Source organism: Porites lutea, chromosome 5 (assembly GCF_958299795.1).
Source record: "Porites lutea chromosome 5, jaPorLute2.1, whole genome shotgun sequence".
NCBI lineage: Eukaryota > Metazoa > Cnidaria > Anthozoa > Scleractinia > Poritidae > Porites > Porites lutea.
Genome location: NC_133205.1, coordinates 23,713,159 through 23,729,944, shown reverse-complemented (window position 1 = coordinate 23,729,944; position 16,786 = coordinate 23,713,159). Strand labels below are relative to the sequence as shown.

Genomic DNA, 16,786 nt, shown 5'->3' with positions numbered 1-16,786 from the left:
CCTTTCTTTTTGGAACGCGCTAGAATTGGAAGACCAAATGTATTTTTGCGCAGGAGTTCATGTTCATCACTTAAAACCTACTTCCGTTCTACAACTTGTTTTTCCTGTTCGTGCAGGATTCATTGGATTATTATTGGCTCAGTTGCATCATTTACATAAAAGACGCGCGAAACGATGACAGGTTCTTTTGTTCTTGTATCACGAGTAGTAATCGATAACTAATCAATACCTGAACGCCATTGGGCTAAGGGCACGTGACGTCACCCACAAGCCCCACCAAGGAGCAACCACTATCACACGGTGATTCAGGAGTGCGTCATCGAAGCAGTGTTTTGAAATTTAGTACGGAAATTGAAAGCTCGTATACTCCTGCAGATATGTTAGAATTATCTACAAGGCATGCTAAATCATAGTTTATTTAGTGGAGACGTCACCTGAGGGCTGAAGTTTTGCAGTAGAAGCACTGCTCTTAAGATTAGAATACTTGTAAACATGTGTACGGTCGAGCGGTGTTGTCGCTCCACAACGTGGTCCTACTTGGTTGCCGTTTTGGTATTTTCCTCCGTTTTAGACTTAACTTCTGCACAGTTGTACTTGTTTCTGTCAAAGGAGGATGCGAGGAATTACCTGAGTGAGTATTTCTCTTTCGAGAAAGGGGAGAAGTCTGTAAAAATATCCCGCACCATGTGGACAAGAAGAAATCAATCAAGATTTGTTGTTCTATTGCAGAATTGGACTTCCAAGAGAAATTGTATCTCATTCAAGCCGGATTACCAGCAACGATGCTAAAAAATCCTACAGCATTTCACGATTTTATGGCCCCGATAGAGCCGTCAACCTCAGAACTACGAATTAGCTGGTTTTCCTTGCCCCAGGTGAGTGAGACGTGACTACAGCGACGAGGAATATTATAAATTCAATGGCGGAGTGTTTTGATTTGAACTCGGGCTGAACAAAGTCCGCTACCGCTGCTGGAAAGAATCATTCGGCGATTTCTTTTCGCGATTTGGTCATAGCTTTCAGTTTTGTTTAAATTTTATTCTATTTCAGGGAGAAAAAAGTTTTCGTGTGCCTAGTATCTTTCGGTAGTAGAACAAACACAATACAATACTAGCTAGGTTTACGCAATGCCTTGCTAAGGTCCTCTTGGGTTGTCGTCTGACCTCTTAATCACTTCTATATTCTTTCTGTACAGCTTAAGTAGATTCTAGAACACAAATCTGTTTTCAAAAGGTGTCTCAGAAAAATGTAAACGAAATTTTACGGCCCCAATATCGTAAAAAAGAAACAGGGGGACTTATTTTTCTATTTATTATCATTCACTGTTTGCATCGGGGAATGCATTCTTTCAATCGCTGTTGTTTGCTTAGCAATGAATGTAAAGAGTCCTAGTTCTGCGATTTCTAGGTCAATCCTGTTCGCTTGGTTTGATTTCGTTAGCCTTTTCAGTGGGCTTTGTTAATCATTATATACTACGATCTGATAATTCTTGCCTGTAAGGTGTACGCGTATATTATGATGTATTTATTGTTGTTTTCAAATAGGGTGGTCACATTATGTCGTACAATGAATGGAAATGTCCTACACCTTGTTAGAAAAGTTTCTTCTTTTCGGTGTTCATTTTTTACAAAATAACGACGAACGAGGCTTTATGTCTAGTACTTTGGCGGCGAAGCCATTATCTGGCGAAATAGAAAACGCTTGGCGAATTGTATGCCCGTTTTCGAATGAATATTCATAAATGGAATATTATCCTTCTGGAATGCGATCGCCAAAACTTAGTTTTGCAATGAAAACATCATCGAACATCGCAAGGTGGTATGTGTTTTTTTTTTTTTAAATTGATTCTCCAACTTTTTCTTTCGTCCTTTGTGAGAGCAGGATCAAATCATGTCATTGCTATTTTCACGTATCGTGCTGTGGTGCTTAAGTTGTGGAATAATTCGAATGATTTTGTTCTTCCGTTGGTTTGAGTCATTTCCTGTTGTTCAAGTCGAGACTTTTGTAAGACACGAAAAGTCTTGTTTCACTAATTAACGAAAGATCTGAGATAGGTAATGAAACGACAGACAATTTCAACAGATAAAGAACTTGGCTTGTTGCAACACAGTTTAAAGTACAATGTTGGCATCTTAACTGGATTTGTTAGGAATTTTAGGAGACAATACAAAAACAGCCTCCAAACAATAAATTATACACGCTCTATACTTGTGATCGTGGCCTTTTCTAATATCTTTTGAGAATTTTATTTTTCAGTTTTATATCAGATTGTGCCAGGGAACTATTTTTTTATTCAACAATATTAATGCAGCTTAGTTAAGTAAAACTAAAGCTTTTTCTTCCACTTCGAGCATTATATTGAACATTTTGTGGATAATTTTCAAGTGGTCATAAATATTCATTTGCAATACAAAGACAGGTAGAATAAAAACATTACTATTAGTATAGTTACATATACAAGTAGGTAATTTTTGTTCAGTAGGCAGAAGCCTTTAGATCTTCCTGAGTAACACATTGTAAGAATAACTTGCATACATTGTAGGCTACACAATTGCAACTAGGGTGTTTTTCATTTCAAAGTATCCTTAAATTTGGGTCAAAAGTATAGTTGGATGGTCAGGCTAAGTGGAAAATTTGTAAGAAAAAGGTAGAGTGATCTGCTTATCTGAGTGGTCTGTGGATCTTTGATGAGCTTCAGATATTCTTGTTTCAGCAAGCATGCTGAGATGTCATAGGCTGGGGAAGTGTTTGTTGATTGGGGAAGTTGGTTGGAAAGGACGGAGATTTTATGACTCTCTAATATGAATTTAGCTTAAAGGTCACAGCAGAAAATGTGTGGATTGTTTTGTCAAAGTGTCATAGCTTTTCTCTAAATCAGCTTAGTGACAAGTGTCTTAAGTTATGTAACTTGTTTGTGGCATGTGTATACCATACATGCATGTGTATTGTCTGTTCTTGTAGTTTAAAGTTCTAACCCTTTTAAATAAACTGAGCCAAATGATACTTGATACCACTGACATGATTTCAACAAAGCATTTATTATTGATTGTGCAAGTGAAAAAATGAGCAATGACCTTCAAACTTTGACAAAACTCCTATTTAGCAAATCAGGTGCAAAATGGATGGGAAAGAGGTTTCTTTTTTGTGGTGATAGGTCTTAGATGAACATAGAAGTGATATTTCTTGTTTTTTCATTAGAATTTTGAAATGTTAGGGGTAATTATGAAATTAACTGTTATTCAGGGGGTGGTTAATTGATCTTAGAATGTAAGATATGGATTTTAAGGGCAGGGTTGTTTCACAACTCCAGGAAATTAAGCACAAGCAGCACTGTAAGTGACAGCATTCAAATATGTAAAATCTTTTGCCGGCAAATGCCTCTAGAGAACTTTGGTTTAACACTTCTCCTTTGATCCATCAACAATTATTGCAAAATAATAATATTGAACTTCAAACTCTATCTTTTACCACAGTGGGCAGGATATGTTTCAAACTGTCAAAGCTTTGCCTGTCATTAGACAAAAGTTTTGTTTTGGAGTGATGGTCTTGAGTCAGCATGCAAAGTTGCTACAACTCATAATCTCACCACAATATTAACTCTCCTTGTGGTTATATTTTCTATAAAATGTTACCAGTATGTTTTAAGTTGTAAGTACAAAACATAACATGATGTTTTAAAGGTGAACTCGTTTGCTCACATCCGTCAAACAATGACATCCTTTGTCACCCAACATAGACTAACTTTTATTTAAAGAAAGTCAGTGATGAAAATTCTTCCTGTTGCAGCATACTAGCGCTTTAAAAACACTGATGCACTTGTAAACAGTAAAATTGGCAATGAAATTTAATGTGAACTAAGTTGTAAAGTAATGTCTTGCTTCAAGATCAACTGACCCATGTCTCGTTGAAGTAATTCTCAAAAGTCCAATTAATTTTTCTCCTTATTTCTGTAATGCTATATTTACTCTGGTTCGCTGTTTCTTTTTTTACAGCCTTCCCATTACAGCATGAGCTTTGAATCAAGTGATCGAAGCATCATGGGGGATCCAGCACCATCAATTCCACTTCAGGGGATTGTAGGGCAGGCCACTCACAGTAAGAATTTCTCTCATTAACTCTTTAATCCCCAATATCCACTGGCAAATTCTCAGACTGATCTCCATACAGTTCCGTAAAGGATAAGTTGAGAGAATTTGATACAAAGATCAAAGCATTTTACCTTTTGTGATAACTTCATTAATTCTTGAAATATTTTCTCTTGATTGTGTGTTGTTGTCGTTAGGAGAAAATTTGTGTTGACTGCTCTTGGCAGGGATCCATATTCATTTTTTCTCAGAGTCATGAGCGGGGCAAGTAAGCCTGATGGCATACTTGCCCATTTACAATTTGGGTTGGGTGGGCAAAAGTGCAGAATTATATAAACTTAAAAGAATGGTGAAAAAATTGTGTGCAACTGGAACATTTCTGATTAGCATTTATGTTTTACAAGTAGCCATGGTTGGTCAGTTTGCCGTGAAGGCAAGATGACGTGCTGGTGTTTTCCCCCATATCAGGCAGCTGCTCCCGCGTCACCTTTTTGCAAAACGTCTTCTAAAAATGTCACATCTGAAAGTGTGTAAAGCACCGGCTTCATGCTCACCTTTTTTTCCCACCAAAGTCGACGAAACGCGTTTTAAAAAATGCCAGATCTTGACGATTGCTGTTATGTTTTCGACAAATGGCCTCTGAATGCAGTGCTTCTCAAAAAACTGAGCCTGGGATCATTTCGTAGAAAATGCTACACCATTAAAGATGGCGTCCAAACTTATGATTTCATTGCAGACAGAAGCTGCTTGTTATTCTCCATTATTCTAAAAGCTTTAAGTGGATCAGAAATGTAATCACAACACAGGGAAAATGATAATTTTGGAAAAGATTTTGTGGTTGAGCAAAACCTCACTTGTCCAAAAGGGGACTTTTGAAGTTATCTTAATCGTTCATACGAGATTGTAGTCGTCTGGAACGACCGGATGACTGGGAATATGGATCCCTGTCTTGGGATTCAAAGGGGTAACCTTTTCTAAAAAAAAGAAGAGAGGCTGCTTCCATGACTCATCAGCACTTATGTCTGCGTGGTTTATTAATTAAACACATTTTTTTCTGTTTTCATTTTACTAGTGTTTTCAGTTCACTTTATATGTACTGGTAAAACGACTGGTCAAGTTGACATGACTTTTAATCTCAACTACACAAAAGTTGCAGCAGCGTCAGTTGATGTAGGGGATTTTAAGTCATTTTCAATTACAGCAAGGAGGAAATGCTTAAAAACAGGTATCTGTTTTTATTTTTCTTCACTTCCTTTTCTATTAAAAAAGCCTTAAAAGTAATTATTTCCAATGGATGTTTACTTGCAAGTCAGCTTGTAAATCACCTATATTGCAATTACCTGGGCCACACTTTGTTTTTTTTCTTAAACATTGGACTTGGACTTATGAAGATAGGTGTTTGGTTTATTGTGAAACATACCGTGGGACTGTGCTCTTGCAGAGCCTGGTGGCTCCTGGCACCTAACTTTTGCTCTTGGGTAACTAGAGAATCTAAGATTCTTCATACAAATCATATGCTGTGCACCCTAGTTTCTGAGGACTGGGCTCTCTTCAATTTTCCTCACAGCACAGCCTTGTACACTATCTTGTATCTGGCCTTCAGAATCATCACTTTTCTTGCTTACGAACATTGCGACACAGCATGACTGCATAGTCTTCAACAGTTTCTATGAAAACTGTAAACACAAAAAAGCACTTGGTTAAGGCCACCTTTTTTTAATTCCATATTTTTATTTTGCTTACAGGTGGGAATGATGATAACACAGAAATTGCTAAGCCTGCAGCAGCCACCCCATCAATATGGTCACGTGGACTGATCGTTGGACTCTCTGCGGGCCTGACTGTTGTCATCTTATTAATAGCTGGACTATTGATATTATGCCGTTATGTCTTGAGACAGAGGAAGCTAAAAATAAATTTTGAGAATGAACTGGAAATGGGTGACAGCAGGTACTGGAACCCTTGTTCTATGACTTTGTGTCTAAGTTTTGTGGGTGACACTCAAACATTATTTTTGTTGTTGTTGTTGTTATTGAAGTGAAGTGTAATACACCGTATTCACAAATGGCGGACACGCGGGAAAAAACTGGTGCCTAGTCATGAAAGCGAGGCGTTGGAGGATAACAAAAAATTGCAAATGAAGACTTTCAGTGAACTTGCAGAGTGTTTAGCACGGATTCCACCTAAAATAACTTTCTACGGACTTCTTTATAAATACAATTACGTGGGATGTCTTCTGCTTTTAATGTTTAGTAGCGATTTGCTGTTTGCAATCAAAAGGGACGCGTATATCTTCAAGGAAACAGAATGATTTTTGTAGGCTTCCGAAGCATCAGAAGCTTGACAAGTGGACGATGGCTGGAGAAAAGCGGCAAACATGTTGACCCAAACTTCACTTTGAAACCGAGTACGAAAGCCAGCTCACTGCAATTCGGTGAAACAGAAATATAAACAAATCTTGGTGGCAAGAAAAAAGGAAATAAGCGACAGATGTATGGCCTACTTGCAACTGTTAACGCAAGAGACGTCTGCCGTTGAACAAAACAGTTCAAGTCGAGATGGAAAAAAGGAAGACAGGAAAGAAGAGGTGACTGAGGTTTCGATGAAGTTATGTTTGGTTTTTGTTTGCCAGGACGTTATTCTCTGGTCTTTATCAATGAAGAACATCAATTAGACAGCGGGTTTGACCTTTTTTTTAAGCGGTTTTTCGGTAATTTATTTTTAATGTGCGGAAGCGATCTAGAGGAGTACGCTCAAAATTTCAACTTGTTACTCGGCAGACTCGGTAAGCCGGCCACATATCATTTCAGCGAGTAATTTCGTATTTCTTACCTTTAGCTGTTAAGAGTTTTAACTTTATGTTTCATAATATTTTAAAGTTGAAGAATACATAAATAAATAAAATGATGATCTTCTTAAACTGATCCAGACTCGAATTCAATTATTCGAAACAGAAGCTTGCCGTGTTCAGTCCTGACAAAAACATTGCCTTAAAATTTTAACCTAGTAAAATGTAAGCTTTATACCACTTTTTTACCAAGAGCTCTCTGAGATAATGCCCTAAAAGAAACCAGGCAAATAGCAAGCCATAAGATTCACACACTACAGCTTCTAATTTTGATAAAATTATTTTTAATTGTTTCGCAATGACAAAGAAATCATGAGATGTTTGCTAAGCTCTGCCAACGTACCTCTAACAATTTCCTCCAAAGCGACGGAATTAATCTAATCCAATACAGAATTGTAGTGATCCGGCTTTCGTATTCGGTTTCAGTGTGAAGTTTGGGCCAACATGTTTGCCGCTTTTCTCCAGCGATCGCCTACTCTTCGAGCTTCTGATCGATGCTTCGGAAACCTACAAAATCATCCTGTTTCCTGAAGATATACGCGTCCCTTTTGATTGCAAACAGCAAATAGCTACTAAACATTAAAAGCAGAAGACATCCCACGTAATTGTATTTAAAAAGAAGTCCGTAAAAAGTTATTTTAGGTGGAATCCGTGCTAAACACTCTGCAAGTTCACTGAAAGTCTTCATTTGCAATTTTTTGTTATCCTCCAACGCCTCGCTTTCATGACTAGGCACCAGTTTTTTCCCGCGTGTCCGCCATTTGTGAATACGGTGTATAGAGTATGTGAAATTGTTGAATACCAGGAAAATTTTTGCTGACATCATTGTGTACATTTTCGTTCATTAGCATGCATGTTAACCCATAAAAGGCATCTCCATATACACAAATTAAATTCAAAAGTTGAAAGAGTTGGTTAATTTGAGCAATTTGCAGCTCTTTGTAAGCAATAACAAAGGAAATAGCAGCCATCAAAAACTGTGAAATTGCTGAGTGGCAAAAACCTTAAAGATCCCATACATTCTTTGTAAAGTTTCAAGTTTTTCAGAGATAATTTGTCCAAAATTATTCAGTGTATTGGGCTCAAATTTTCTCAGATTACTGTAACTGTTTTGCTCTTTCAATATTCACGTAGTTTGTTTAAGGTGTTTTGATACAGTTTTTCAGAGGCCATACCAATATTTTTCAATCGCCTTAAAAGTTGTTTTTTAAAGCTTTCCTTCAGCTGACACCTGACTCAAAGAAATTTGGGCAGAAGATAGTTTTCTTACTGACTAACTTGGTTTCACATTCATTCCTTCTAAGTGCCTATCTTAATATTGTATTTCAGGCTCCAAAAGGTTTACACATACTCAAAAAGTGAAGTAAAAGTCGAAGATGATGAACTGGATGATCCCGTAACTGTTTCTAAAACAGGAGTTTTCTACAGCCCACCAAAACCAAAGTTTTTACCGGCTGAGGGGCGTGGCCGCATAAACTCTTCTGGTAGCGACACTTCAATATCTAAACTTATAATTCCAGAAGAAGACAGTGATTCACACATTCCAGAACAGCCAGAGGGAAAATACAGCAACAAGGATGCCAAACATAGTTCAAGACATAAACACAGAAGACATGAAAAATCCAGGAAAGGAGGTAAGATTTATAATAGAGTGAGCATGAATTCTTTGCAAGCTTTTACCCTGGAAAAATTGTAGGAAGCCCAGTGTTTCAAAAGTTATGAATCTTCAGTGTCCAGTCGATTAAATCCTGAGCAAAAGCTAGAACCAGTTGCAAAAATGTTGAGACACTCCAAGGAAAAACCGGCTTTTCTTATTTCAAATCGCTGCTAGTCACACAACTGTGAGATATAATACTCAACCCTCCCCTCCATTCAAAGTTGTTGCTTAGAGTTCTGAGCATGATCATGTCTTACAAGACAACTGTCAATCAATGTGTAAGTAGCTAGTATGTGATTTGGAAATCTTGAAAAGCCAAAACTTGAGCAGTCAATTAAGAAAGACCCTGCATAGATGGCAAGGAATCTTGGCTCAAATGATGACTTGTGTGCGTTTGTTGAGACACCTTTCACTATGATTGGTTCCTTCAAGGGAATACCCCATGCAAGATGAACACTACATCAAGACGTGTTTTGTTTTCCTCTGCAGTTCCAAAGTACAGTTGGATTCACGAAAGACCATCATCATCATCATCCTTGTCATCTCACGAGACAGAATCTTTATTAGAGAGGCGTAACAGTGAGTTAGATTTTGTTTTATTTGTCTGGTTTGGAAGTATTTAAGTATGTACATAGATTCTATGTTTTAGGCAAAATTTGTCAGCGGTCACATTTTTTATTTGGATATTTTGAAAATATTTGTTTTACAATTATTAGAGCTTTCAGAAAACCTTGATGTATTTGAACTTGTTCATCTTACGTTCATTAACAATACCCAGTGCTTCAAGCTCAACACTTTTCAAGGTCACCTGAAATGATAGAATGGTTGCCAGACTTCACATGTATTAAAAAGTGATACTTTGTGCGATACTGTATGAGTTGTTTAAGAGTTTCCAAACTATTGCAGTTGAATTTGAAGGTACATGCGGTATCTCCCAGTTTTTTGCCTGAACAACCAGGGTTAAAGAAAATACCCTGAATACTCTGGCATAATGTCAAGATAAAAGTTTAATGTCACTGTTTTAATGTTTTGCAGCTCCTGATGAAATTCAGAACATAGAAGGTTTATTCACTTCCCTAAATGAATTTTGGGCAGCAGAGTTCGCTGATTTACTACTGTCACGAGACCAGGTGTCTGTTGGAGAACCCTTGATTAGAGGTAAAGTGAAAAATTCTTGCTTCTCTCTACCTCCACCCACAGCCAAATAGAAAAATTTCACGTTCAACGTGATGTTAACATTTCAGCAATATGTTAGATTTATCCACTTGCAGGGATAATGTTATTGTCTTTGGAAAAGGTCATTAACCTTTCATCAGAACGGTTATGCTGATTGTCAAAATTTATTGTACTGCAGGAACTTTTGGGTGTTTATACAAAGGCACTGTGCGTGGGCTTTTTGACGAACAGCCTCGTAAGAAGATTGATGTGTCCATCAAGGCTCTTCGAGGTATGCAAGTGTAGCTTTTGTTGGTATAAAATGGGAGAATTTAAAATGCTTAAAGGTTTGTATTCAACTTCAGCTTTCGAAGTGAGGAGAAACTGTATTTGTTAAGTCTAAAATGATCTGTTTTTTCTTTGCAGATGAAGCTGACATGGATACAATCACATCTTTCATTCAGGAAGCCGTAGTTATTAAGGATCTGAAACATCCCAACATTGTTAAACTTGTGGGTGTGGTTCTCCAGCGTGCAGCTGCCCCTTATATTGTCACGCCTTTAACTAGAAATGGAGATTTAGGTCACTTTTTGAAGATTGCAAGGGCAACATCTGCTCGAGTACAGGTAAAATCATCAACCCTAGAGTTTTAAAGTGAAATGATCAGACTTTGCAGGGATTGCAATAATAATAATAATAGCCTGCAGGTTTGAATAGAGTAACCAACTGTTTTAGCAAGGGGCCATTGGTCCCCTTTTTCTTGCAAGCAATGAACAAATCTCAATAATCAAAATTAAGTACATTTGCACATAAACAAATTCTGTGTAAACCTACGAAGAAACGAGGGAAAAATTGGCTGAAATACAGCGTTTGCGTAACCAGAAGCATATCTGGTGTAACTAAAGCATAACATATCAGTGGACCTTGAAAGCACATCATAATGAACTTGCGTTTTAATTCAGAATTAATTATATATTTTTTGTTTATGACATTTTTAAAACTACAATTTTGCTTCTTTTTTGGGGAAAAAAGTAACCGACTGCTGTGACCAAAGTAGCTGATGTGTTTTGTTGGTCGTCGGTACTTATTGAAACCCCTTATTTGGGCATTCAGCAAGTGATGAGCGTCAAATATATGCTGTAAACTGGCCCTTTTCAAAATTCAGATACTTCTGAGCATTTAGTGTTTTTCCCAGCTAGCCATCCTGTTTCTAAACTTGTCAATACCATAGAATTAATACTTCAAGGATTATAAATAATATTGTAATTTTTTGTTGCCATTGAAACATGTGTTCTGTCTCTTAACAGACGATTACATCACAACAGCTGATAGAGTTTGGAATTGGAATCTGCAGTGGAATGGATTACATAAGTAGAAAACAAATAGTACACAGGAATCTTGCAGCCAAAAATTGCATGTAAGATTGAATTTTATGGATTTTGTTTGCCTTTTTTGTTCCATGAAAGGGTTTGATAATAATATTGTGCATACAGTTTAAGCAATTATTGTCAAAAGAAGATGAATAAGTAATTCTTAAAAAAAGCTTCAATGAAATTGGAACCCTAAGATCTATGTTATTTGTATGATGTAATTTCCCTACTGAACTGTGGAATCACACTGGGATTGGAAACTGGAGAATTAAATGGGCTCGATGTTTCTGTGAAAGTATTAGGTATTTGTTTTTGTGTCTAATATAGAGGTGAGAATTAAGGCCATTTTAGTGATTCTAATAGTATTGCAGTGGTGGCATAATTATTGCATTGTAGCTGTTATTGCACCAGTAATCAGAAGTTGTAATCAGTGGTAAAATTCCAACATCAGAACTGTCGCTATTGGAACTTTTGCAATCAGTGATCTTTACATTGCTGGTCTTTTTCAGTGTTGGTGATGACCTGAGCATCAGGATAACAGATTTCAGTCTTGCTAAAGATGTAAACTCCACCAACTTAAATGACAAAGGAATTCGATCCAGGCTGCTAGTGAAATGGTCTGCTCCTGAGAGTCTCCAAGAAGGAGGACAATTCTCAGAGAAAAGTGATGTGGTATGTTTAGTTCCTTACTATTTTTGATAATTGTACTGATTTCAATCTGTCACTTTTGGAGAAATAATGTTGATCAGCAGTTCAATTTGTAGGTGGAAAAAGGGGGTTGACACTGATCAAGGAAAAAATAAGGGAAGCCGTTTTCATTTCATCCACATGGCAGACCTTATTTTCCTCTGTTTATTGCCTCATCCATAGAATTACTTTGACCATTGGCCCATCTCTCACAAAACACCTTGTTTGCCCTCAATCCCCTTCCCCACCCTCCAAATGTATTGTGGGTGATGTGGAAATAGCTACTAATCATTCATCATAACCAAGGTTTTGGACACGTCTTCCACTGTTTTTTTTAGTACTGTGACAGTTTAAAATAATCTAAATCAACATTCTTTGAAGGCAGAGTTGTGGATTTCAGAGCTTAAATTTCTATTCCTTTGAATTGGAGTGACACTAGCTGACAAATATCTTAATTTTTGATTTGGTCTGTATTATGTACAACCTATAAGAGTTGTCAGAAATTAGTTTAAAAAAAACTTCAAAATAACCGTCAAACTTGTAGCATTTTCATCTCTACAGTGCAAATAAAGCATACCAGTCGTTTTATGTATAGAACTTTCACTCAAATAAGTGGTGTTTTGGCTTGTGATCATAGACAAGGGCTGCATTTTTCTCTTGTGCTCTTATTGAGGTTTTAATAGTGTTCAAGCTATTATGGACAGCTTCTTACAACTGTTTGTTTTCTTTGTAGTGGTCATTTGGTGTAGTGTTATGGGAGCTTGTCACTTTAGCAAAAGCACCATATCAAGCCATTGACAACTCAAAAATGGAGCAGCATTTGCAAGCGGGACAGAGACTTCCTCAACCAAGCAACTGTCCTCAAGACCTGTGAGTTTTACTAGCTTATGAATACTGTAAACTGTCACCTTTAAGCCCCCAGCCCTCCTTATTGGCCCATCTTCCAGTAAGCAAAAAATACATCTGATTATAAGCCCCCCTCTAGCTTTCCATTTCTTGAATTCAATTTATTATGATGTTTTGAAGCTTATTTAAAAATGAGTAAATGCAAAATGTTTTGATCATCACTGCTAGTATTATAGCCTTTCTCAAAGCTTGTTTTCTGTTCCAGTTACAAGTGCCATCAGATAATATTATAAAGCTCTCTGTTTATAAGCCATCTTAAAACCCCTTTCAAAGTTGTATAAGCCTAGGGTTTTTTAAGCAGCAGTTTATTATCAGGATCTGGGGCCCGTTTCTCAAAAGCCCCGATAATTAACGGGCCCGGTAAGCTGTCTCCGTTTACATTAAAGATCGAGGTTCCAATAGTTTTGCATCTAACATGATAAAACTATCAGTTAATGAAACAAAATGGAGTCGTTTGCTAGCCAGGAGCGGCGCTCTTATTCTTTATATTTTGATTTGAATATTTTATTTCGGGCCCGAAAAGTTACCGGGACTTTCGAGAAATGGGTCCCTGGCTCTTCAAGTTTTTTCATAAACAAACTTAACGTGATAATTATGTTGGTTTATTTTTTGTAGATATTTGTTGATGAAGAATTGCTGGGAGTCTAGTCCTACATCGAGACCAACATTCAACTTGTTGCTGAAGCAATTGGAACATTTTGTGACAAGACTCACACAGAATGGTGTCAAGTTTGAATATCTACCAGAATCCATCTGTTAATGATAACAGTTTGTTATTAAAAGAAAGGCTAAGCTGTTGTCAAAGGAAAAAATACTGTTGTAGCAATTAATTAATTTTATATTATTGTACCATAAGATTCTGTTAAATTTTGTATATTGTACAAAGTCAAATTATACATTGCTTAGAAATTTAATCTTTCATTGTTGCAGAGGCTCTCGTTTGGTGCCTCACAAAATATTTGAAAAACGTTTGTAGCTCCTTTGTTAAATGTTGTATAGATCACTTTAATTATGAACCTTCATTCTCATCAGTTAAAAAATTATCCCTCCTTCTAGTCTTTGTATTCAAATTTTGAGTTCACATGTTAACCTTAAAATCTTATGAATGATTTTATCACTTTTATACCTGTAACCCACAAAACCTTCTGCCTGTTGCAACATTTGCCAGCTCATGTTGTTTAAGGACTTTCTCTACTCTTAAACCTCACTGTTACAAAGTGTAGACCCAGACTTGGTGCTCAGTTATCAATTGAATTGTGAATAGCACTGTTTCCTTATATTTCGTTACTGAACGAGAAATCCACAGTTATGTTTTAGTTTTCTTTTAATATTCCCATGGTAGATCTCTCAATTTCATCATCTCAGGAGGAAATTATTGATCCATACCAAAGCTGAGTACATCCCAAATTATATTTGTAGTAAAGAGAGGTATTTTTCTACAGAACAAATCACATCCTCAAGCAGACAGTATACACATTAATATCCTACTTATGATGTATGTTTTTGAAAGTATTGGAAGATATTTTTTGTCTTAATGCTGATAACTGCAAATGAATGTTTGCAAATTTGGGCAGATTTGCATTCAAATCTGTCATGCAGGGCCATGTCTAGCCCAAATTTTTTTTTTATTTCAGTTCAAAAGCATCAGGCTCAGTTTAATTGATTTGACCGTAGAGATTAATTATTGAATGTAAATAGCTGTAAACTTAGTCAATTTCAGTCTTGTGAAAGGTATATTGTAATGCATTTTGCCCCCACCTTGTTGGTGATATTGTAGACGTTCTTTTCCTCCAGTTATTCAGCAATAGTGGTTAAATAGATTTGGTAAAATGTGTTAAGGTAAGTTGTTACTTGTGGTAAGTTAATACAATATTATTTACTGTCAATCTGTAAATAGAACATAATTTAAAAACGTTATATTCTAAGTACCATTATGTTTGATATAATTATTGAGACCCTTTCAGTGTTCGCATAGCACCAGCCATTTAACAACCCCTTCACTCCCAAAGGTCAAATGAAATTTTTAAAAAATGTGAAATTTACAGTACCATTGGCAAGTACAGCTTCTGAGGTCTTAATGGCCACAGCTGGTGATTTTGGGAGTGGAGGAGTTATGTTGTATCGCATTGTTCATGGGTTTTGGACACAGTTCCTTAATATGGACACCAGTGTGGCAGATCCAAGTGTCCTCAGCACAGAGGTGTCCCTGTTATAAAGGTGGGAATGCATAAAAATTGGTGCCTCTTGGACCAGTGCAACTGTCCATAATAGAGGCATCTTTTTGAAGAGGTATTGATGGTTTACATATTGGCAGTATTAAATGTTTTCATATAGCCCATTTTAGAGATTTCATAAAGTGCACATTCTGTATTCGTTTTCACATTATTTCTCATCTTTGTCATGGTGATGTTCAGGTTTTTTTATAAGAACATCGTTTAGAGAAAATTTGAGGCATTAATTTGCTTAGAACGTTGTTAATAACCAACGTCTGTAAATAGTTGAATATATATGTTTTGTAATCCTGATTTGGATGAAAGAATTAGCTGATAATTAAAAGAATATTTTGAATGTACATAGAGATTTTAGGGTAACAGTCATTGGATAGAAGATCCCTTGTTGATTTAACAGGTCAACAGATAAGACGTATGTTGTAGAAAAACTTTAGCAATCCACACTATGAAAATTCTCTCTCTCTCACTTAAAATTCGCAACTTAGAATTTACACTGTACTGGCTCATGAAAAGAACTGTTACCCAAGTTAATGATGTTCTCTTGTGATCATTCTGAAAAGTTTGTACTTTTTGAAAACTTTAATGAGTTGAGGTTAAGGGATAGTGATTTTGCATGGCCCTTGAAACAAGTGAAAAATGCAGCTATATTTCACGAGTTAAGTAAAATCACTGAAGAATTTCTATCTTGGATTTGAAATGGTTCCAAAATGTTATCAGCTTACCAATGAAACATCTGTGAAGGAGTGATTTTACTTAACCCCGGAAAGTAGAAGTTATCCAGGGTAATTTGTCCCATGGACCTCTTTTATAATGGTGATCTATTAATAATATATTCTTTTATATGTGTGTTAATTAGCCTTTCTGACCTTGTTTGAAAGTAAGAATTCTTCTGTATTTTGCACATGCTAAGGCTAATTATCATACATACAAAAGAATATATTAACAGGCGGCCATTATGATGGTCTATTATATTGCTGAACTTCTGTGTTACAACAGTGTTACGACGGGCTCGTACGGTTACATATGATAATGTATATCAAGCTTGATTCACGTTAAAAGTCAAGCAGCCGGGTTTAGACTTAAAACAACAACAACTCAAAGTTAACTAAACAACTCTAAACTTTGCTGTAGATTTGTTCATCTTCCTCTTGCAGTTCCAATATATGATACTCTATTTCTTTCCGTAATCTGTTAAAGGCTTTTGAATTGTTTTGCTTTGAAAGTTGAACCATCGCCTTAGGGTATATTTTATCTAATTCCAAATTACAATTTTTTTGTCTATATTTTCATAATTGATAATCATTGATGAGTTTTACTTTTTTCGTGGGTCAAGTAAAATCGCTTTAGTCCATAATAAGTATTGTTAATCTGTTTCTATTATTTCCAACAAAGGGTATTTCTCTATTGTCATTGTTAGCTGGGCATTCATGATTGTAAATAGGCCTGTTAGACAATAAAGGATTAGAGGATAATTATTAAATGGTACCCTGAATTATTTGTGTACGAGCTAAGTTCTTTGCATGTAAGCAAGCTGCTCATTAGCCTGCATAACAGGCACAGGTAATAAAAAATATCTTATCAAAGGCCATGCAACAGGAACATGCGCACCCAAATTCCCCCTTCCCTTCCCCTTCTTCTTTTAACGTCTGTCACACAGGCTATATGCAACCTCGCTGCTCAAATGGTCTGCTTCATTCTGCTAAAACTAAAATTCAGCTGTATGACAGGTGTTGTTTTCTTGACAATAAGGGGAAACAATCTTGTTTCACCAGGGATGGGACATATGCCAATGTGGGTGCCTAAAAATGCCTTTTCATGGCTGCTATGGAGGAGCTTGTGACCAGGAA

General features: G+C 36.5%; 1 protein-coding gene across 1 annotated transcript; it reads left to right on the top strand.

The window, feature by feature from the left end:
* Positions 1-272: 272 nt before the first annotated feature.
* LOC140939205 (tyrosine-protein kinase RYK-like) lies at positions 273-15,338 on the top strand. Its single transcript, XM_073388775.1, has 14 exons — positions 273-631; positions 730-875; positions 3,993-4,095; positions 5,158-5,310; positions 5,831-6,035; positions 8,263-8,567; positions 9,080-9,169; positions 9,626-9,748; positions 9,945-10,037; positions 10,172-10,371; positions 11,053-11,162; positions 11,625-11,787; positions 12,536-12,672; positions 13,324-15,338. The coding sequence occupies exons 1-14, from the start codon at positions 493-495 to the stop codon at positions 13,466-13,468; spliced, it is 2,112 nt and encodes a 703-aa protein (XP_073244876.1). The 5' UTR covers positions 273-492; the 3' UTR covers positions 13,469-15,338.
* Positions 15,339-16,786: the final 1,448 nt, after the last annotated feature.

Excerpts from the sequence above, each read along its gene's own strand:
- LOC140939205 (XM_073388775.1), top strand. The coding sequence starts at position 493 with ATGTGTACGGTCGAGCGGTGTTGTCGCTCCACAACGTGGTCCTACTTG. Across the intron at positions 5,311-5,830 it reads GAGGAAATGCTTAAAAACAG|GTGGGAATGATGATAACACA; the intron begins GTATCTGTTTTT and ends TTTTGCTTACAG. Across the intron at positions 10,038-10,171 it reads GTCCATCAAGGCTCTTCGAG|ATGAAGCTGACATGGATACA; the intron begins GTATGCAAGTGT and ends TTTTCTTTGCAG.